Below are 23,864 nucleotides of genomic sequence, written 5' to 3' on the forward strand. Positions count from 1 at the left end.
GCTCACTCCTTGAAGGGAAGACATGCTTAATTTGCCTTGAAAGCAATGCAAAAGGCAATGTGATTGGCTTCTCTCTACATTTTACAAGAACCATGAAAATATCAAAAGGAATGTGCACAACTCATAGTTCTGCATCGCATTTATTTTGTTTGAAGGCACTGTCTATGTTAAAATTCACTACAGAATAGTACTGAGTTCAAGCAGGTAGTATACAAACACTATTTGGATGTAATTTAACATGGCAACTTTTAGAAGTTCCCAGCAAAGTGATAAAAGGTATTTAGAGAAGAACATTGGTTAACAACTCATAATTTAACATCTATCGCTTTGGGGCATCAAACTGGAAATATCTTAGGAACTCAGCTATATGTCATAATTCATTCACATACTGGTTTAAATCACATTTTTTTGAGACCATACATGATTAATCACTTGGACCTGTAAAGTTATATTAGCTCAGCCACAGCATATGTGTAATATAGTATGTATATAAGTGTGTATATATACATATATATGCATTAGAACTTTTAAAGATTGCACAGTAATTTCACAGAATGTTTAACAAATGGGCACAAAAGCATGCTTCAGAAAACAGTACAGACCTACAATACCAAAGGATGTTTCATAATCATAGGTGTTAAATTGTAGGTGAACTAGTACTGAAAACCAGAAATCACTTCAAATTACATCAGGGATTTAAAAATTTATTCAACAGTTCTAAAGAATTATATTAGTCTGCTATGAAGTAAAACTAGTTTTTATTTTGAAGATATAATTGTTCATACAGTATATTATCTCACCTTTATCTAGATGCTTCAGAATATTCTATACACTCAGTTATAGAAAAATGTATCAGGTAGTGATAAAACCACTTAAGCATGCTTTTGAAGGATGTTTTGTTCACTTTATGCTCTTTGTTATTTTTATTGCATTACATCATTCCTAAAGCATATTAGAATAACTGGTAGATTTCAAGGTAATTCCAATACGGTTTAAAATATCCCTTACAACTGTTCTCAACTACTTAAATCATTACATTTCTACTAAATATTTGGGATGCCTACAACTAAGCTCATAACTTTACTGAAGAATGGCTGAGGGCAAAATTTGCTGCTGGGTTGTCAAAAAAATAAAAAGTTGTTTATGGCAAACAAACTCAAATATACAAAGCACCACACCATCTGTGGTAGCAATTCAGGAAACCAACACATAGTAATGAGTTGAAGTTAATATTCTTTGTCAACACTCTTACAGAACACTCTATGGATAAACAATCCTTATTATATACTGCTTTCCATTCTTCATGGGAGCAGAAGTCAGTCTTTGGTTCCTAAAGAGTAACTGTGACAAACAAAACAGCTCAGTAGATCTTGGTCAGTATCTTTGCATTAACATAGAAAATAAATGATCCAGTCCTTTTCCTTAGTATTAACAAGGGATGTAAAAAAATATTGGAAAAAGATAATAATGCTTAGCAGTGGGATACTTTTAGGTAGCATAACATTACAAGGAAACAGAAAATAAGAAGATACGTTTTGCATTATAAGCCAAGGAAAGGGGCTAGCTATACATACAACACCACAAAAATAGAGAAACAGAAAGGACCAGTCCTTAGCTGGACTGTGCAACCTCAATCTCATTGAAAGTCATCGACTTGAGGATACTCAGTGCATCATAGAAGCACTCAGCACTCTACCAGAATAGGCCCTTAAATAGCTATATTGATTAATATATTATGAGTGGAATTTTAGAAAGCACTTGGATTTGGCCAGCTTTTAGTTCTGCTTATGTCATCACATTATCGTCAGTGGAGCAGTGTGACCAACACCGTGGTTCTGAAAATCCCACAATACAAGAGTTAGAACTATTAGAACTATGTTTTATTATTTTCTTAAAAATCTAAATATTCTTCCAATGAAGACACATTTTTGGCTTTTCTGATTTTGGAGGAATGAAAGTGCTGTTTACTAGGATTCTTTTTTAAAAAAAAAAGAACAATACCAAAATACTGTACGCACCCAGACACACTGTTTTAGGCATTAAAATCCCTGACATTGACACTAGTGGCACACTTGGAAACAGTTCCTGTAGATCATAAAACGCAACAACTGCAAGATTTTCTGTAATACACATGCAATATGCATATAAATAGGATTCAGATGGCAGGCAGGGTATCATACAATTTTGCTGGCAATAAATAAAATTAAAAGCTTTCTTTCTAGCACGTTCATAAATGAAATTGATTTTTCTATACAGATATGCAGGAGGCCTAGAGCTCAAAACTAGTATAACAGTTTACAGTCATAGCTGGCCAACAATTAATATTTCCTTCATTTCACATAAGGTATAACCTTTTTTTAAGCATACTTACATTTTACACTTGTTCTTTCATGCTAATAAAAACATTCCTATAGAATTCAAACAAGAACACACTCAAATACGTACTGAAGCATAAAATATTGAGCAATTTAAAAGCAATGTACACACATTCATTTACATCACATATTTACAAAACACATTTTAAAAAGAAACAAAAGCATTCATTTAAATATGGGGGGGGGAGGCAGTTTAGTATAAAAAAATTCCTGGAAGAGGCCCTCTGTCCCTACTTCCAGAGAAGCTACAAGTCTTTTCTGCAGTTTTAGTTGAGTAGTTAAGATAGAGAATATGAAGAATGAAGGCTTGAACAGTAGTCTCATGCTGTAAACATCTGAGTGGTAGCTGCTGCCTTTCCTTTTTGAACAAAATGCATGGTACATACAATCACTTTACTTCTCATTGCTAATATGCTTTATCAAATGGTGAAAAATCTCTAATTCTAAGATGCTGCTTGTTGGTTTTGTTTTGTTTTACAGTGTCTGTTAGTAGCTTCCAATGTTAAAAGTTTATTCTGGTAGGGTAGCTTGTCATTCCACTTTCATCAATAATCTCTAACAGGAGCAAGTTCTGGTATGAGATTAACAGTTATATTTTTATACAATCTACTGACAAGTATTTTAGGAGTATATATTAAATTGTTCAACCCATCAATATACTGACGTTCTCTGGAATACCTCAGAAGTTTATATCTGCAGAGGGAGTTGGAAGAAGAAAACATGAGAAACATTTGCAAGACATGAACTGATGTTAAACATGATACTGTAACATTCATTTAATTCTGAAATATGCTTTAAGTTAGTTATGAAACTACCTCTCAGCCCTTGAAATTACAAAATTGCCTACCTAAGCTTTCAAAGAAGACACTTTCTGTTTTTTTAATACAGTGATATTTTATAGTCACATATACAAGTTAACATTAAGACTAAATAACAAAGAAGGAATTCAATACGTGTACTTTTAATGGTCCCAAACAAAACCAATTTTTAAAGAACATTCAATTTCTTCATGCTCTTTCACTATAAAACTCAACTATAGAGCTCAGAGAAAATCTAGGAACCGTCACTGTTCATCATTATACGCTTAAAAGTTAGAATTGTTCTTCATTTCACTCTTGAGACTCCTGCATTTGCAAATTTGAGGTGACTAAAAGAAAAACAACCCCAGAGTTCCCCTTCCCCAGCTTACATATATATATAATTTTAATTCTATATCAGGTATTTATTCATGTCTATTGTACATGTCTTTTTTTTTAATTACAAATAAAGCAGAAAAAAAAGATGCTCCCAGAAAAAAAAACCCATTGTTAACATAACTGAGCAGTACTTCTAATTAGCTGAAAACACATACTATAAGCCCTTTATTTTGCTTTTCACATACTAATTTTTAGGTGTAGCTCAGTTGCTGCATTCTATTTACTATTTCAAGGTAGAGCAGCCAGAGCCTACTGGCCAACTAAAGTGGCTTTTGCATCTCTGTAGCAAAAGAAAGAAAACCCAAAAGAAAATGTTCATGTCAATATAAGCAGGAAATGAAAAGAAAGTAGCTCAGAAAAGAATGAATATGATGGAAGAAACCAATCCTTGAGGAGTTTTAAAGCCTGTTTTCATGCAGGAGTGATTTTCCCTAGATGCACTGCTTTCTTTTGCAGAATATCCAAATTAACCAGCTAATGGAGCCCTGCCAGCACTAATGCCCAAACTATTAAGGAACAATAACATTCTGCATCAAAGATTATGATGACAATATCTTCTGACACACAAACTTAGTCTCTCTCATGGTTAAATAAGAAATATCTGAACAGCAAACTGTGTTTAAGAAAACACGAAGTTTAGCATTAAAGATGAAATAACACTGATAAGCACTGACAGTTTATTTGTATGTGTGGAAGATTTATATATGTGTAAGAAAAATTTTACATCTTTAGCTCTAGCATTTGAACAGTTTTTCGTTTCCCTTACCGTCCTAAAAACTGGACTTCACCTCTGTGATGATGAGGAATGGATTTGTATTTCCCTAAATCTCCTTCTGGTCTTGTTACATTGTATCCAGCATAGTGAACCCTGTGGTACAATACATAAACATTTTTCTGAAGTGTATCAAAGGGACAGTTTTAAAAGTTACAGCAAAAGTGAAAAATGTGCATCAAATCTTTTAAAGCTAGTCTGTGCATTCACTGACATCCTCTCCCTAAAATACCAGCACACTCCTAACCCAACAACTACAAAAGCTGGCAAAAACCAATGAAGTGTGAAATAATAGTAGTAATATTTATAACTATTATTCTTTCATATTTAGTATTTCCTGCTTTGTTCTTAAAGCACAATTGCATACAAATATTAAAATAGTCAGGAAAAAAGAAACAAACTCTTCATTTAAAATATCTCTTTACATATGACATATTGACACGCTTGTGAGGTGGGCTGATGCCAACCTTATGAAGTTCAACCACGACAAGTGCAAGGTCCTACACCTGGGTCGGAGCAATCCCAGGCACAGCTACAGGTTGGGCAGAGAAGAGATTCAGAGCGGCCCTGCAGAGAAAGGACTTGGGGGTGCTGGTCGATGAGAAAATGAACATGAGCCAGCAGTGCGCGCTCGCAGCCCAGAAAGCCAACCGTATCCTGGGCTGCATCAAAAGGAGTGTGACCAACAGGTCGAAGGAGGTGATCCTGCCCCTCTACTCTGCTCTTGTGAGACCTCACCTGGAGTATTGTGTGCAGTTCTGGTGTCCTCAACATAAAAAGGACATGGAACTGCTGGAACAAGTCCAGAGGAGGGCCACGAGGATGATCAGGGGACTGGAGCACCTCCCGTATGAAGACGGGCTGAGGAAGTTGGGGCTGTTCAGCCTGGAGAAGAGAAGGCTGCGTGGGGACCTCATAGCAGCCTTCCAGTATCTGAAGGGGGCCTATAGGGATGCTGGGGAGGGAATCTTCGTCAGGGACTGTAGTGACAGGACAAGGGGTAACGGGTTAAAACTGAAACAGGGGAAGTTTAAATTGGATATAAGGAGGAAATTCTTTCCTGTTAGGGTGGTGAGACACTGGAATCGGTTGCCCAGGGGGGTTGTGAGTGCTCCATTCCTGGCAGTGTGCAAGGCCAGGCTGGATGAAGCCTTGTGTGGGATGGTTTAGTGTGAGGTGTCCCTGTCCATGGCAGGGGGGTTGGAACTAGATGATCTTGAGGCCCTTTCCAACCCTAACTATGCTAAGATTCTATGATTCTAAGTCTGAGAGAGGGTGATGCTGCACTGCTGCCATATAAACTTATGCAGTCACTTGATTTCAACAGCTCAACCGGAACATTTTACATTTGTTTACTGTAAGCAGTTAGTAATAAATGCTGCCCATTGTCCAATTTGTGAATATTAATACAGTCACAAATTAGCCTCTGTCTCCAACACTGTTCCTCACGCTTACTCTTCATGTCTGTGGGATGGTATTCCATAATGCCAGCAGCAAGAGGGATGGAAATTAAAATCAAAACACAGTGCATAGAAGATTAGAAGGAATGAGAATAAATATGCTTAATACTGGTATCTATTGTTAATTATGTTATTTGTTACAAGATCTCGCTCTTAAAAGCTGAGGCGAAAAGAACATCATACTTCTCTCTTCTAATGGTATATTCTGATACTTTTAAAGTGAACTTTTTAGAAGTGTTAGAATTTGTTCATCTAAAACAAATTTAAAAAAGGTAACACCTGACAGAAAAAAAAACCCAACATCTAATAGCTCTCAAAGGGTGGATTGCACAGAACAATGAGAAAGATGTAAGCACTGAACACTCACCTGTTCCAAAGATCATCATCTTCTCCACCCCATCCCCAAAAGGCATTTGGAAACCCATTGATCTTCCTGAATTGCTCTACTGTCAGGCCACTTACACCACCGAAGAACTCATTGTATGGAAGACTGAAAACAAAAGACGAATTCTGTATTATTAGCTGAACTTAGATAGGTAACCCTCTCTTTGAACAATACTTTTCAAAAACACAAGAACCCCAAGCTAAGGACGTGAACAGATGATGAATGCATTTACTAAGCAAAACTGGCTCACAGATCACTGACATTAAGTAAGATACATGGAAGTTGAACAAAATGTTTACAGTAGTGTCTGATTTGCATACAAGCTACTCTTAAACCAGCTCAAATTAGTATCATGAAACAGAAGTCTACCACTTATTTCAGATGGTTGATTGAGACCCATAGCTGAAGTGTTAGAGTGAAACCCTCAAACTATTGTATTTGAACACTATTTGACTGAAAAAAAAACAAAACATCGTCTTTGATCAACTGAAAAAATTACAATTAGTAATGCACCAATCCAGTAATTTTAATCCGTAACTACATCCTACAGAACTGTTAAAACTCAAGGGGAACAGCTTAACAGTACATACGTAACCACATTGAAAAGCATACTTATTTGAGAAACGATTTTCCAGGTTTTAGAACTTCTGAATCAAAAGAATCTATAGGCAGGTCGGTTTAGTTTGGGGGGGGGCGTGTTTTTTTTTGTCAGTAAGCATACAGTATTTCCTAACACATATTATTAAACCTACAAGAAATCTGAAGAGGGACTTTTTACAAGGACATGGAGGGATAGGACAAGGGATAATGGCTTTTAGCTGACATTAGGAAAACATTATTCACTACAAGGGTGGTGAGACACTAGAATTGGTTTCCCACAGAAGCTGTGGCTGTCTTATCCCTGGAAGTGCCCAAGGCCAGGTTGGACAGGGCTTTGAGCAACATGTTCTAGTGGAAATTGTCCCTGCCTGTGGCAGGGGGCATGGAACTAGATGGTCTTTAAGGTCCCTTAAAACCCAAACCACCCTATGATTCTAAGATTAAGTAATAAGCAGTTGGCCAACACAAACAGACACTATAGCTATACAACATAACATACTAAGGCCCAGGCAATGTGACTTCCAGGTCTCAAAACATATTTTCAATCTAAAAAACAAAAAAAAAAAATTAAGTATCTATGTTTACTTCCATTAATATTGACTTGTACCCTTAACCTAGAAGCTGCCACAGTAAAGTGTGTTCCTCTTTACAGAAAAAGCACACAATTTCATCAAATAAAAGTAATAAAACATATTTCTCAGGAGACGCTTCCAAACCTGGAACTTTCAAGAAGTTAGGACTATCTACGAAAAGATTTACCATTGCTTAGGACACAATTGCCACACTGAAGGACAAATAACTCCAGAATGCAAGGGGAAAGAAAAAGAAATACACAGTCACGTAATTTCTGACCTCTGTGGAAACACAGGATTCAACCAAATCTTAATAGTTTTCAGGGAACGTTGTTATTATGCATATCCCTACTCAAATGAAATAACAGGTGTTCTAAAATCTCAGGGACACCCCCCTCCCTAAAACCAAAACATATACCCCCCTCCCCAAAAAGTACCAACCAACAAAAAAAAAAAAAAATAAATCAACAACCCCAAACCAGCCCATCAACCAAAAATAAAAACAACCAAAGTATGACAGTTAATGGAACTGTTTGAGCTTTATGTTCATATGTATGTATGTGTGTGGTGCATGAGCACTTTTTGTATATATACATAAATATGTATTTATTTTTATATTTAATAAATATGCATTACTGCATACACTTATTTTCATAAACATATTTTGTAAATCTGTCTCTATTTTGACATTTTATAAATTTTAGAAATTTATATATCCATACATAAGTTATTACGCAAATGCATATTTTTATGTTTAGATATTTTTCAGTACATATAAAATCTTTACAGGTTTGACTGCCAATTGACTGACAAACTGAAGTCGAAACAGTGTCATGTTTTCAGCGCCATTGTTTTTCGATCTGTCAGGTTGACCAAGCTGCCAAGTTGATAAGCTTCACAAATAAATTTTCAGGATGGCAAATACATACATCTAACAAGCAATAAGCTACAGCTTTATATGAAGTGACTGGAAGAGTGTCATGAGATAGCAGAGTTTTTAAAAGCAAGTGAAACATCATTAATGTAAAATGGCAGAAGTGTAGAAAACAACAAAACAGCAGGACCAACTATATTCATCAAATTACAATAGGATTGAATACAAAATACTAAATGTCCTAGCAGTAAGAAAATCTCCCATTTAAAAAACAGTATAAAGCAGAAATAACTTGTATATTCACAAGAAAATTAAGACATTTTTCCTGTAATATTTTGCTGAAGATTATCACCTTATTTTTGTTAACAACCACTGAAAAACTCATGTTACCAGTGAAGATTCCTAATAAGCAAGTTAAGTTTTTCCCCTTTGACATACATGAACTTAAATACAGTCAACCTCACTGCAACAAGTTTAACACTGAAAATTATAAATATCTTCAAATTGGCATCATATAAAATGTAGACACTAAACTTAAATCTTCCTTTAATAACAACATATTTATATATGTAGTAGGAGGCTGTTTTATTGGTTTCGCCTACTGCGTATACTGTCACAAAATTCATACACACTTTAAGAATGTTTCTGGATCTTTAAGAAACAAGAATAAAGCTAATTACTTACATGTACATGTATTTGTCCAGCTTTGCTGCAAAATGGCGTGGCATTTCTCCACATCCATAATAATTTCGGTCATTTTCAGGTAAGTGATCCACATCGTGAAATATTATGCAGTCCCAGACAGCATCCTTCATAGCCTCTTTGAAGCCAACATTAAACAGCATTGCACGATTAAAAGGTTGTGTACCTGTCTTCAAACAGAAAACAAAGGAGACATTTCAAGAATCAAGAAGAGACAAAATTTCAATGCTATGAGAAACATATTCTCACACACAAAAAAAAACATTGACAAGTATGTCTGTTATTCCTCTAGCTAAGCAGAGCAATAGCTCTGGCTCAAACCAACTACATCTACTGTACTGTTCTCCCCTTTTACAGAAAAGGTAACAGCACTAGCAGCTTATAGCACTAGTAACTCTGAAGTATCAAAACATGGGTGGTTTGCATAAACATAGCATGAAATTACAAGTTAAAGAAATAGTGATATAAACTAAGAAGGAAACACTATACTTTGTTTCTTGCTGAAACAGTCAACTAGAATAGAACAGACTATTTCAGTTGGAAAGAACCTACTATCAGCTTTGAGCCATTCCCATGTGTCCTGTCACTGGATCCCAGAGAGAAGAGAGATCAGCACCTCCCTTCTCCTCCTCAAGAAGCTGTAGAGAGCAATGAAGTCACCCCTCAACCTCCTTTTCTCCAAGCTAGACAAGCCCAGAGTCCTTAGCCGCTCCTCACAGGACATGCTTCCAGCCCTGTCCCCAGCTTTGTTACTTTCCTCCTCTGGAGGCATTCAAGGATTTTCACATCCTTCATGAACTGTGGGGCCCAGAACTACACAGAGTACTCAAGGTGAGGCCACACCAATGCTGAATGCAGCAGGATAATCACCTCGTTTGACTGACCAGATCTGCTGTGTTTCAGGTACCCTAGGGTGTGGCTTGACATCTTGGCAGCCAGGGCACACTGCTGACTCACATTGAGCCTGCTGTTGATGAGCAGGCTCAGATCCCTTTCTGCAGCACTGCTCTCCAGCCACTCCTCTCCCAGTTTATATTTGTGCCCAGCTTTACTCCATCCTAGGTGCAAAATCCAGCATTTTGATGTATTAAATTAATCATTGCCCAATGCTCCAACCTATCTAGATCCCTCTGCAAGGCATTCCACCCCTAGAGAGAGTCAATAGCACCTCCCAGTTTGTTATTATCAGCAAACTTGCTAATATTGCATTCAACTCCTTCATCCAGATTGTTAATAAGCATACTGAACAGAACTGGCCCTCTAATTGAGCACTGAGGAACACCATTAGTGACCCGTTGCCAGTCAGATGTAGCTCCATCTTTTTGTCCTTGAATACATACAAAGACAATAGATTCAAAGATGACATGTTATCAGCTATGAAATATCAGCCCATATTTGAAGAAAAGCAATACGTATCTGGCCATTGCTTAAACTGGGGAATGGAGCTGAACTTTCCAATTTCATTCAAAGGACTGGAACAGCAGAGTAATTTTTAAATTCTGGATTCATCCAAATCTTGTTAAAAATACCAATTCCCCTTCAGTGAGGAATCTTGAAAAGTAACTTTTCAAGAAAATGCTGTTACCTGTTCAACAACATAGAAGGCAAATTCCAGCCGCTGCTTCTGCAACATAGGTATCAGATGACGGAAAAAAATTGGAAGATGCTCATGGCGATTCCGAAAAGGAATAAGGATTGCCACCTTCAAAAAATTAGATATATATTTAGCTATTGTATTAGCATTTTTAAATTTCAATGTTTCAAGACAGATCAAGTTTCCCATGGCATACACAGGCTTTTCAACTTTTACATTTAAATCGTCTATTTGTTTTAAAGTTTCATTCCTGGTAGGAAAACGTGTTGGAATTTTGCTCAAACGGTTAAAAAAAAATCTGAGTAGAATATAAGTAAGACTTTCCTTTTATGTTCACTTGCTTTTAATTATACTTTAAGCAAAACACACACAGGACAAGTTTGCATCCATATGGTAATATGTTTACTAACAACAGTTAATGAAGCTTTAGAAGCTCTTGAAAATCCATTTGAAGTTTTCTTCAAGTTTTAGTCTCTCGAGCGCACATAGCATAATACATATACAACACATTGTTTAAAATACATAGAAGTAGAAGACTGAGTGCTTGCAATGGTAAACTATTCTTATACACAAACAGAAAAAAAAAAAAAAAAATCACAAAAATAACCCAACAGCATCTCACCTTCCATCTTGGCTTACAGTCTTTTGGTTTCCAGTGTCCTCCTGGTTTAATGTCTGAATCTTTTGAAAACAGCTGCTGAATTTCATCAAAACTAATTTCACTCATATTGACATCTATAAGGCCTCCTAAGGAAAAAAAAAAATATCAATTTGAATTAAGACATCAGATCTAACACTACAAGGTATATCACAGATAAATAGCACAAGAAATTTGTAGTTACATTACCTACAAGATAAAAAATGAAACTATTTATACTACCCTCTTAATATTCAGGTTTTACAGAATGAATTTCAGTATTTCCCAATATAAACATTCTTTCAATGAACCTTACCAGCAAAATACTCCTTTCAGAGAACATACAACATGAAAAGTATTTGAATTTTGCATCTATTACCACTGTTAACAATTCCACATCATCTGCACTACTGAACTACTGAACTTATGCTCAAATCCTTGGTGCCTTCCCACCTGCACTTCCACAAAAAATGAAAATGCACCATCACTACACTCAACAAACTTCCTCAATTTAAATTCTAAATAATTACACACATTGCACGTGCAGCCTTCATCCACTAATTCACCACTATCTGCATCAAACCAACTGCAAGCAACCAAACAAGCAAGTGGCTTGGATTTAAGAATTACCACTGACAGAGTTAATCAGCCTAATGGAAAAAGCATTTTCAAATGGCTACTGATGACAGTGGAATTCAGTAATATATTGAATAATGACCTCAATATGGTAGCAAAAATAATCAGGTTATTCCTTATTATGAGAAAATACTAAGCTGATAGCTAAGAGTTGTTGCTCATTTGCTTATACATGTGTATAAATCTCAAAACCAGAAATGATGATTCATAGTAAACACCCTCCAAAGCAGAAGGAATCATGAAAATTTGGGGGAAAGAGTAGAGTAACACTAATTAACCAGAAACTCAAGTTGCTCTTCAGCAACTACTACACTAGATCATCACATAAAAAACTTGCAACAGTTACCTGACACACCATAAAATATTGTACTTATTTTTGTCTAAAAATTTAAGTTTTTCAGAAAGGGTTGGAATTTTAAAGTCAGTGAAAGAAATTATTCCACTTTTCTCCCCTGTGACTGCACCCAAAGATTCTATTTGCATCCAAAGGTTGCTTCATGCTGTAACAATAAATTGACTAGCTCTGTAAATCTTTTGGAAAGATTCACATATTTGGAGTATATTAGGAATAACTATTGTTTTCAGAAGGCAGAAATACTGAAAAAGCTATTTTAGTTTGGGGTCTAATTAAATGTAGAAAGTAACTATAAAAAAAGAAAAGGAAAATGATATAAAAAAAAAAAAGGATCAAGAACAGCACAATAAGGAGAATATCTTCTAAGAACAGATTTGAACACTCACATTCATTTATTTACTTTGGAAGAAAAAGTAAACTTGACAGTTGCTGAAAAAAAGATTATAAATCTATATCAGAACAAGCTAATCCTACAGGGCAGATAAATAAATAAGCAAGCTTGGATTAGCATTATGGTTGCATTTGAAACCCTTCAATAACCTGAAAAAGAAATGTTACAAAAAGTAGAAATAAGGGCAATCAATAAAGGACAAGTTTATAGAGTATAAACATGTACAAATTAAATTTCAAAAAGTAAACAGATCACCAAATCAATTTCAACTACCAAGAGATAGAGAAGCAAAAAGAGCCTTTCAGTTTATAGAATCTAATAGGAAAATAAAGATGAATGGTCAATTACTACACCAGAAAAGGAAGCAAATAACACATGATGCAAAGGACTCAGGTGCCTTAGTCTCCCAAGAAAAGTTTAGATGCGATCAGATGCTTACAGAGTTTAAATTAAAAAACAAACAAACAAACAAAACCAAACAAACAAACAAAAAAAAAATCCCCAACAAAACAGGGGGACAGGTAAAACAGTATTTATATAAGGCAGGGACTTCGAATTTTGTGGGACATGTTGAAATTCCCTCCAGACTGTTTAAAAATTACCTGTAGTAAAATTAACAATTGGTACTATCAAAAGTACACAGGAGAAGGGCGAATAGAAACCAGCAGTATTTCTCTGTCACTGGCAGGGAAAGAAGGCATCTCAGTACATATCTGGGCTTACTATTCATTACTTGCATCAACTGTCTAGCACGCTGCAGTAAAGCGTATTTATGCAATCCACAAAAAAGGAAAGCTGAGGAAGCAGAAGGATTTTGAAGAACAGAATCAGAAAACCAGATAATTTCCACAAATCAGATACATGCTGAAACTCAAAATGAAATTAATTGTTAAAAAAATATGGATTTTTACTGAAGGAGAAATGAAGCATACACACAAAACCAGGAAATACCTGGCTATGCTGCAGTATGCAGAAAGATATTTTGGCAGTTTATAATGGATTGTCTATTAATATGAGACAATAAACTGTAATGCAATTGCACAAAATGGCAAATCTCATTCTGGAATACATTAACTGCTGTTACATGAAAAACAGAGAAGGTAATTACTAGCTTGTTTTGTAACCAGGGTTTTAGCCAGTTATGACGCTTCAAAAGGAAATCTAATTAAAGAAAGTCTACAATACAAAAATTAAGAATGACAAGAACTTTAGAAACTATGTAGTCTAGAAAGGCTGAAATTACTGATTTATCTACAAAGGAAGAGGCTGGCAAAAGCGCAAGTCTTTTCAAGACAGAATAACCTGGTACATAGATGGCAACCAACTTTTTTCCAAGCATCAAGAAGGGCAACTTACTAACAGGAGGGGAAAAAGAGAAAAAAGTAAATGCAGGCTGAGTATTGCAAAAAGCTTAACTATTCAGTGAACAGAATACTTATGGAGACGGCAGAACTTCCACCACTGATGACTTATTATTTTTGAAATACAAAATAGATTTTTCTAATATCTATCTAAAATGGTTTAGGGATATTCAACCTCAGTGTACTGAAGTGATCAAAGTAAAATAGCTGGATATTATATTTATTATAGCTCATTAAGAGCTGGTTGTTAGACAAACCATGAAGTGACTGCATAAAAATTCTTAACAGGACGGTTTTAATTCATATAACTGAAAAACTAATCTGCTTTCCATTTACCTCTCTAGTCAGTATTAAAACCATGCTGATTAAAGCTGCTTTGTATTGCTTCTCTGTTGAAGTAGGGGTGTCTTGCTTATGAACTAGCACAGCAGTACTCAACCTGTAAGTTATAAACTGAAATACTGAGTCACTAACAAAAGCATTGGCACTAGTTGGTCCTATTTTAAGAGTGCATCTATCTGGGACAAAACACAGTTTTACCATGCCCCTTTCATGATACAAATTCATCAAGTTGATGTAAAGAAGAGTAGTTGACTTCTGTAACAATTTTAAGCTATTAAGCAGGTCAAACTATACATCATTCGAAAAGCTTTCTTCCCTTGCTATCTCAAAATAACCTACAATATCACATTGCATTAAATAACCTTCAGAAAAGCTTTATTTAGATTATAATTAAACACACAGACAATGATTAGAAAAGTATACATGAAAAATCAAAGGGTGAGAAATACGTTTCTTTGCAGAACAGTAACTAATGAATTATTTTCTATTAAAATTACAATTTTTCTATTAAATTAAGCAGGAGAAAATAAGTACAAGGACATTATTAGAAAAGAAAAAATATAGAGAGAGTGCAGCAATATGGAGACCTATAGACAAATTCTGGTAGAATTACATATAGCCAAAGTGGTTGATAGCAAGGATGACAGAGTAGAATGCATCCCTACTCTGGCAATTCTAAACTGCATCAATGACTTAAGATAACATGAGATAAGTGGGCTGACCTACTAGGGTACCTTAGTGTGTTGTAAGTAGGCCTGACCTACTAATGTACCTTAGTACCTTCTAATTTGCCTCATCACTCCTGGACAGCAGTCTAATACACAAGCAAAAAAGGCAGCAGAAGCCAACACAGTTTTGAACTAACTAATCTGGCAGAATTCATCCCTTGAAAGTTTCATCAAAAATACTGATTTATATTAATTTTTCAGTCATCATAACCATAATTCTTGTTTCTCTGGTTATCCAGAGTAGAGATTTTTCAAACTTTTTATACGTTACCCAAAGTAGCTAAATTATTTACTATTGGATTATTTTTTTTACGTAAGGAATATTATAATAAGGAACAACCACATGATTTTGAAAGTCAAACTTTGTCTACAGGAAGAAGATAAAAAAAAAAAAACCATGCCAACAGTATTTCAGCCATATTATTAAATCTGGTTTAGGACATTGACTCGCATAAAAGAACTCTTCCGATCTCAATTTGTGTAACTGTTTTAACTGTGCAATACCTGTTTATAAAGCTTTTTACATATACTGGGATAATACTGCTACTACTACAACTCTAATATTACAGGTTTTATAAAAACCCAGGAAACCAAAACAGCAGTGGTGCCAAAGTAGTCAGTCTCTTATTTCTGCATGACACTCTGCTGCAACTAAACAGTTTCAAACAAAACAACTAGAAGTTTAGATTCTAGGCTTAAACACAGGTAAAATTAGGGTTACTTACACAAGTTCCATTTAACAGCTTAGGATCTTAAGCATCTGAGTTCAAAAGCTTAATTTTAACATTTCCTGAGGATCACATCTTTCCATATGTTATGTAAGTGCTACTTATTCATTATGACAAGGCTTTGGCACTTTCTTACCTCTATCACTTCTCACTTCACTGCACCATCCTGTTCAATTTTCCATGTATTGATTCCACATACTGATTAGCTGATAAATTTTTGAGAACTAGTTTCTGATTCATGAATCACTCTATTAGGACTACCATTTCCAATAAAGAAAATTTTAACTATTCCTCAAAATATGCAACTCTGAATGGGTACTTTTAATAATGTTAGACTATTCCTACATATTAACTAAGCGATTTGATAATGAATTTGTGGACAGTAAAATAATTTGTAAATAAAATTTAAAACGTACTAGGATATTAGCAAAGAGGCCAAAAGCTTTAGTAATGCAATGGTGACATGCAAAATTCTGCTAAGCACTGTTGTCCATTCTCAGATGCATTTTATTCATTCTTTTCTGCTATATATATTAACTCCCCACATTGATATTTTATATTAAAATAATTATACTTTGTTTTAGTACAATACAATTAACTGGATAAACATTAAGGTCAGTTTAAAACTTACTCATGTAAGGCAGCTTCTCTGGACAAGCCTGGTAAGGAGAGTAAGTGAAGTTTTCTGGAAGATACATTGTTGTTTGAGCAACACAGTCACTAGAATTGTTTCCTTCAGGATAATCTTAAAAAGAGGAATTGATTTTTGTAAGAAACTATGTTACCTCTGAATTTGTAACATATCATCATGAAGGTAAGAACATTCCTAGAAGCATGATTAAAAACAAAAAGAACTAAACAAAAAATTACTGCGCTAAAGGTACAACAATTAAACCAAGATATCTTTGTTAGAACTATGACAAATATTTCCTACTAAAGTGAACTGATAAACAGTAACTATTTGACCTTCACTTCTATTACAGAAAGGTAGGACTTGGGTCTAGCTTTTCATAGTGAAGACATGCCACAAAGGTTTGGCTTTTTTTTATCCTGCATAAAGCTCCTTTAAAAATTAAAGAAGAAATATTCTTACCTGTGCCATTCAGTGTAGTATTTTTGTTAGTGTACAATCTGATCATGTGTCCTATTGTTTTTACATTTTCTCTCAACATTATACCACGAGCTTGCACCATAAAGAGATACGTGTTTGCTGACAAAACAAAAAGCAAATTTTGAATTTTAATTAAAACAAGGTATTTTACATTAACATCCATTTATAATGTGTTCAATATTTGTTACTATGTCTGAATCCATGGCTAATGAACATCAATCCTTCAAGATGAAGATCCACAAAAAGTTAAACCTAACAGCACCAAAAAATAACCACAGGTCTATATAAAACCCCCAAATTATAAAACTTTAATACATACCTTATATGACACTTTTATTTTTTTAACTTACAAAAAGCAACTGACAGCGCCAAGAAACAATTAAGAAAACTTTTTTACTGGTAATGTAGCTACATGCCTCATATATGCATCTACATATACATCATAGAAATATAAGACAAAAAATGTCTAGACAATAAAAAATAGTCCCATAAAATAGTCCCCCTGTTTACTCAGTTAATACAGCTTTCAGTGAAAACTGCTATTCATTCACTCCTAACAGCTGTTTCATTATACAACTGCTACAAATCACTGCCAATCTTAAAGTATGTTTGATAATTATATATGAAATATTTATTATAGGCAAAGGTGAGTAAATCAACAATCTGAGTAATTAAGGGACTCACTAACAATAATAGCATGAAATACTCCTCTGTCTCAGTCTTGTACTCAAATCCCCAAACCTGATCTCAAGACAATTCTTTGTTCTAAACAGAAGAGAGTAAGTTGAAAAAGAAGCTGCATTTATGTCTGAACAAGCAAATGTCTATCCAGGACCAGGAGAGCTCAAAAAGTAAAGGGAAGGACAAACTTCACTGACAGAACAGTTTTTACTCTGGGTAGCAAAGAGGATCAAAGGGATCATCTGTCACTTCACCTATGTTAAGCACTCACTTGTCTGGCAGATATTCAGGTCACTGTAACTAGTAACCATTCTAACCTAAGGAATGTTCTGAGACTTTGGAGGAAAGAACTAAACATGCCAAAAAAAACCCCAACAAATTAATGTCTAAAACTGCCCTAAATTGATTAAAGAAAGTTAGAAAACTATCTCAGGAAATTAACTCCACTTCATCAGATGACCCAGCACTAGTGGCATGACACAAATAACTCCAGATCAGTTGGTACCTTCTTACAGCACAACACAAAGAGACTAGAGCTACAGAGAAATGTTTATAAAGGACTGGGTCATTACCAGAGGAAAATGCAGTGACCAATTCTACCATATTAGCAAACAATACTACTGACACCCACAGAGATACAATCATCAACATAACCTTTTAAGAAATATTATTTGCAAATGATACAATTTTTTGTTTGTTTTTCAGAAAATCAATGGAGACACCCTCCTAGCTTTCAAAGGAATCCTCATTAAAACAAGGAACATTATCAATTAAAAGACAAGCTCTGAACACGTCAGTTGCTATGCATGCTGTGTAATTCCCAAACTCCTGGCCAGCATGACTACCTGTTTTGGTTAACAAGAATTTTTATGTGTGTAAAAAGTTACTCAGCTGCTAAGATCCTGAAGTTGTCCCAACACCCCACAGCCATGAAAACAGAAACAAAACAGAAAACCTATAAACTTGGCCTGATGACAAAGGTAGGAAATTCAATAGGAATGACTTTTACCAGGATCCAAGACAACTAGACACAAGACAACACGTCACATTCAGATTCCCCTAAAGAAAACTTGCACAAAAAACTTCTTGAAACTTTAACCCAATTCACTGTAAAGTAGCACGTCAGGGTTCCAATTATTTTCTTATGTTTGTAGTTTTCCATTCAAACTCGGTGGTTTTTTAGGGTGTCTGTATTAAGTACTTCAGGGCATATGTACAATTCTTGAGTTCATATATGAAGTTAGCTACTCAAGAAACCTCCTTTAGGAATCAACATTAAAGCAATTAGATCTGTATCTTCAAGAAACACTATTTACCTTCAAACAAATGCTTTCAAAATTCAAGGCTTCCCTAAAAGTAAAACTAGGTGGACTTTTGCCTTTCAAATAGGAAAAAAATCTTCCTAATTAACAAAGAATTACTTTCTGCAAACTTCAAAAAACGGGTATCCTCCCTTCTCTTTTCCTCACATATTACTCTTTTCTTCAGCTGTTTTCTTCAAAATTGCCATATTCCAGCACTAAAATAATGTTCATTTTTAATACAAATCAGTTAGCAAATACTGATTTCAAAGATAACCTCTGGAATATTATATGGTATATCTCCTTTTTAATGTGATAGCAAAACCCAAAGTCACCTGAGCTTTTAAGACTGTAGAACAGCAGGTTTCTACAAACATAACCTTAATTGACATGTATCAAGTGTGGTGTGTTGACCCTGCTGGCAGGCAAGCCCCAACCCTGTTGCTTGCTCACTCCCCTGCAGTGGAATGGGGGAAAGGCAATCAGAAGGAAAAAAGCGATGAAAGGCTAAAACAAGCAACCCAACCAAACTCACCACCAGGAGACAGATGTCCTGCCAGTCCCTAGGCAACAGCTACTTTGGGGGAAAACAACCCACCAGTTTTATTGCTGAGCAAGACATTACATGGTGTGAAATATCTCTCTGGTCACCACAGGTCAGCTGTGCTAGCTGTGTCCCCTCCCAACCCATTGCCCATTGTCCCCTCCCAACAACCTCTTGTTGCTGTGGGGGACAGACTGGGAAACAGAAAAGCCTTCATGCTGCGCAAGCACTGTGCCGCAACAGCTAAAACATTTATGTTTATCAGCATTATTTTGGTCAAAAATCCAAAGCATGTGTCTCCAGAGACCCATGCCTAGACCTCTTTTTGATAGCCCATAAATAATTTCATTAATGGTCCTTGTTCCTTTTCATCCTCAACACCACAAGCCCCTGTCTTCAAACTACATTGATGATACTTGACGCCACTTTTCTTAATGAGAAAGATCACTGCTTTTTCTTCTACCTACATGTTCATCAGCCTTGGGAATTTATTTCGTTTGCTACTAAATCACATTGATTGCAAACGATTCAGCAATTAGACAGATGTCGCTTAATACACACACAGTTACAGAAATTACTGTACAGCCAGAAGCATACAATCTAGCATTGCTCCTGAAATGGTCGAGACAAAAGATTTGCTCTAGAAGCCACTGCAAGGAATATTAGAAAAAAAACCTGCTCAAACATCCTACGGTTGAAGTCTTAGGAACCTGACACAGTACAGAACTGAGACTAAGAACTTCAATCAAAGCGTCAAAAAAGTCAGGAGTGCTATATAAATGTTCTAACTTACTATGGGAAACCTTACTGCAGTTCAGATAATGCACACATAAAACTTGATAAAATGGATTTTCTGCAAAAGTATCTGCATCTCCCCTTTGCTGAAGGACAACTTTCTTTTTCTGACATAGGAGAAAAATTAGAACACACAAGAGCTTTGTGAGAGCCAAAGCTAGAGAAGACATTTCTCTCAAAAGGAGGCATTACAGAAAAAACAAAAACAAACAAACAAAAAAAAACAACAAAAAACAAAAACAAAACACAAAAACAACAAAACAAACAAACGCACGTCAGGCAAATTCTGCTGCACTTTGGTCTAAGTATTCAAGAGCTGCTCTTTCTAACAGTAAGATCTAACCTTGCCATGTCTACCCCAACCCAACGCCTCCTCTTCCTGGCTGATCTTCTCAACTCACTATACAGCTCTACCCAAATACATAAACACAATAAAATATCTTCCTTTCTGCGCACTCTTTGCCCCAGCTACTTGGGTCTCCAACGCAGTCATAGTTAAAGGAGCAGACCTGATCAGTTTATTCTACTGTCATACAACAGCTGCTTAGGTACTAGCAGATGCTTGAATACCAAATTAATTACTTTTCAAGTTAAAAGCCTCAGAGAAAAATCAAAGATATTAATTTAGTCCTAAAAATAAATCTCATCTACTGGCACAGGTCTGTCGGGAAAAACCTGAGAAAAATAACATAGTTCACATGTCACGCCACCCAGCAGTGACAGCAACAAAGCATTCAAGATAACCCACATTGGCCAGAAGCATAACAAAAATACATCTTTTCTGTTAGTGTGGTGAGGGAAGAAAACTGACAGCAGAATACCAAGGGTTGGAGTTTGATGACTTCCACTGCAACCCTCTTTCCAGCTGTCAGTACTGGCTATCTTCCTGAGCCTCACACAAGTTTTCACGCATCTTACTTATGCTGTCATGAATATGACATGCTGAGGTGCCCCTCAAGTGCCTGTATACTAATGCTCTCAGTACGGGGAATAAAGATGATGACTTGGAGATCTGTATGCAGTTCCAGGGCTACAATCTGATTGGGATGAGAGTCATAGTGGGATGGCTCCCATCACTGGAGCATTGCAGTAGAGGGATACAGGCTGGTTAGGGAGGACAGGAAGGGAAAACAGGGAGGAGGAGTCACCCTTTATGAAGCTCTGCCTGGGGATGGAAGAGGAGTCAAATGGGAATTTATGAGTTAGGATTAAAGGTGACGCTATAGTGGGTGTCTGCTATAGTCCACCTGACCAGGAAAAACAAGTGGAGCATGCCCTCTACAGATATGAGAACAGCCAAGTCCTCATGGGGCACTTCAACCATGCCAATCTCAGCTGGAGGGGCAACGCAGACAGATAAAAGCATACCAGGAGTTTGCTGGAGTGCATTGATGGTAACTACCTGACACAAGTGATAAAGGAGCCAGTGAGGGAGGTGCTTTGCTGGACCTCCTACTCATCAAGGAGGGGCTCATTGGGGATGAGAAGATCAAAGACAGCTTTGGCTGCTGTGACCTTCACATGGTGGCATTCAGGATCCTAGGGGCAGGAAGGAAGAGGAAAAACAACTCCAGAACCCTGGACTTCAAGAAAGCAGGCTCTGGTCTTTTCAAAGATCTGTTCAGAAGAGTTGCATAGGATAAGGCCCTCAAAGGAAGAGGGAAGCAAGAAAGCTGGATAATATTCAAGAATCACCTCCTTCCAGCTCAAGAGAGCACTATCCCAATGAATATAAGGCCAGTGAGTAGCAGTATACCCAAGTGGTGAATACCCGGTCCAGTCCTGTTTAACATCTTTATCAGTGATCTGAAAGGTGGGGCAAAGCGGAGCCTCAAAGTTCATTTACAAGATAAAACAGGTGTAAGTAGCTGATATGCCACAGAAACTTGAACAGGCTGGAGAAATGGGCTGAAAGGAGCCTCATGAAGTTCAACAAGGAGGAGTGCAAAGTCTTGCACCTGGGGAAGAACCACCCCATGCACCAGTACATGTTGGAAAACAGCCTGCCAGAACAGGCCTTGGAGGTCCTGGTGGACACCAAATTGAACATGAGCCAGCAATATGGCACTGCTGCAAAGAAGGCAGATGGCATCCTGGGTTGCATCAGGAACAATGTTGCCAGCAGGTTGAGGCGATCCTTCCCAACCCTCACTCAGGACTGGTAAAGCTGCATCTGGAGTACTGTGCCCAGTTCTGGGCTTCACAGTGTAACAGAGATATGGACATACTAGAGACAGTGCAATAACGGGCCATGAAGAAGACAAAGGGATTGGAGCATCTCTCCTATGATGAAAGGCTGAGAGAGCTGGAACTCTTCAAACTGGAGGAAGCTCAAGGGGATCATATTAATGTATATAAAGGGTGGGTGTATATGTATATAATGTATATGAAGAGAGGGTGCAAAGACAACAGAGACAGGCTCTCTTCAGGGGTGAGCAGTGACAGGATCAGAGACAATAGGCACAAACTGAAACACAAGAGGTTTCACCTGAACATCAGAAAACACTTAACTGTGAGGGTGACAGAGCACTGGCACAGGTTGCTCACGGAGGCTGTAGAATCTCCATCATCAAAGATACTCAAAAGCTGTTCGGAAATAGTCCTGAGCAACTGTCTCCAGTTGTCTCTGCTTGAGCAGGGGGTCTACGCCAGGAAGGTTTAGAATAGAAGACCTGCAGAGGGCCTATCCAATCTTAACTATTCTGTAATTTCCTTCCACTATCATCTCTCTGCATTTGTAGCAATCATCACTCCTGTCAAAGTACAAGACAATGCACAAACCAGGAACGAAAATTTTCACCTTTAATCAAAGAAAACACCTAACAAAGTAACCACCTAGAACTAGTTTTATTCATGTTACATGGTCTGTGGTAAGAGAGAAACAGCACTAATGATTCAAGAAACATACAATCCAGACTGTTGCACAGTTTACAAGGTAAGCAAATGGGAAGCGCAGTGCAGGATCTAGAACGGCACACCCATATAGGACACTCTGGAATACATACCATACTCAATGCACCTTCAGTGTGATCACAACCTCATACCTAATAAAGACCAAATCTTCACTAGCAATTGATCCAGATCTTTATCAGCAATCATGGACACACAGCCACACATCAGTCATCAAAAGTCTTGGGTTTAGTGCATTATTTAAAGCTCATTCTGAGAAAGCACATTAGGGCATTAAAGGGATCATCCTGTATTTCCAAAGAGATGCTAAAAAAGTCAGACGGCTCATTATTTGTCCCCAGTTTTATAGCTCACTAGCTAATAACAGTTTTATGTGTTAGAATGCAAACAAGACCATTGAGGGGAGGGAATGCATTAATTCTTAAAATATAAAAAATATATGGTAAAATGGCTCAATGTTTTACATCATTCCTATTTAAATATTCACCCAAGGACTATTTATACCTGTTTTAAAGAAAAAGGTCTCATTCATAGACCACTGTCAGTTAGGGAATCAAGCTCCTTCCAAGCTGTACACCAAAAATCAAAGCACTTCTCACAATACTACATTAGTTTATCATCCTTTAGCTTGACACAAAAAGCACAAAACTCGTTTTTATACAGAAGCTCAGTAATTTACCATGCTGTACACATGCAGCAAAGCAAAGCCGAAACAATGTGCCATGCTCTTAGAAGCAATCAGCATAGTACAGTATATGACAGAACAACTGAAGGTAAAACCAGATCAATTATCACAAACTATGATTTCTTAAAT

General features: G+C 36.5%; 1 protein-coding gene across 3 annotated transcripts in view; it reads right to left on the reverse strand.

Annotated features, from left to right (window-relative positions):
* Positions 1 to 23,864, reverse strand: part of B4GALT6 (beta-1,4-galactosyltransferase 6) — a 35,082-nt gene that overhangs the window by 2,093 nt on the left and 9,125 nt on the right. For 2 of the 3 annotated variants that reach the window (XM_065668181.1, XM_065668179.1), the window contains exons 2-9: positions 16,802 to 16,918; positions 16,340 to 16,453; positions 11,153 to 11,277; positions 10,522 to 10,638; positions 8,919 to 9,106; positions 6,171 to 6,293; positions 4,338 to 4,439; positions 689 to 3,068 (exon numbers count right to left, since the gene is read on the reverse strand). In XM_065668181.1, the coding sequence (XP_065524253.1) occupies positions 2,921 to 3,068; positions 4,338 to 4,439; positions 6,171 to 6,293; positions 8,919 to 9,106; positions 10,522 to 10,638; positions 11,153 to 11,277; positions 16,340 to 16,453; positions 16,802 to 16,901 (1,017 nt within the window). In that variant the 5' untranslated portion in view covers positions 16,902 to 16,918 and the 3' untranslated portion in view covers positions 689 to 2,920. Of the gene's footprint in view, positions 1 to 688; positions 3,069 to 4,337; positions 4,440 to 6,170; positions 6,294 to 8,918; positions 9,107 to 10,521; positions 10,639 to 11,152; positions 11,278 to 16,339; positions 16,454 to 16,801; positions 16,919 to 23,864 lie in introns of those variants that run through there. The other variant, XM_065668180.1, reaches the window with a different exon arrangement.

This window comes from Lathamus discolor, chromosome 2, assembly GCF_037157495.1.
Source record: "Lathamus discolor isolate bLatDis1 chromosome 2, bLatDis1.hap1, whole genome shotgun sequence".
In the NCBI taxonomy this organism is placed as follows: Eukaryota; Metazoa; Chordata; class Aves; order Psittaciformes; family Psittacidae; genus Lathamus; species Lathamus discolor.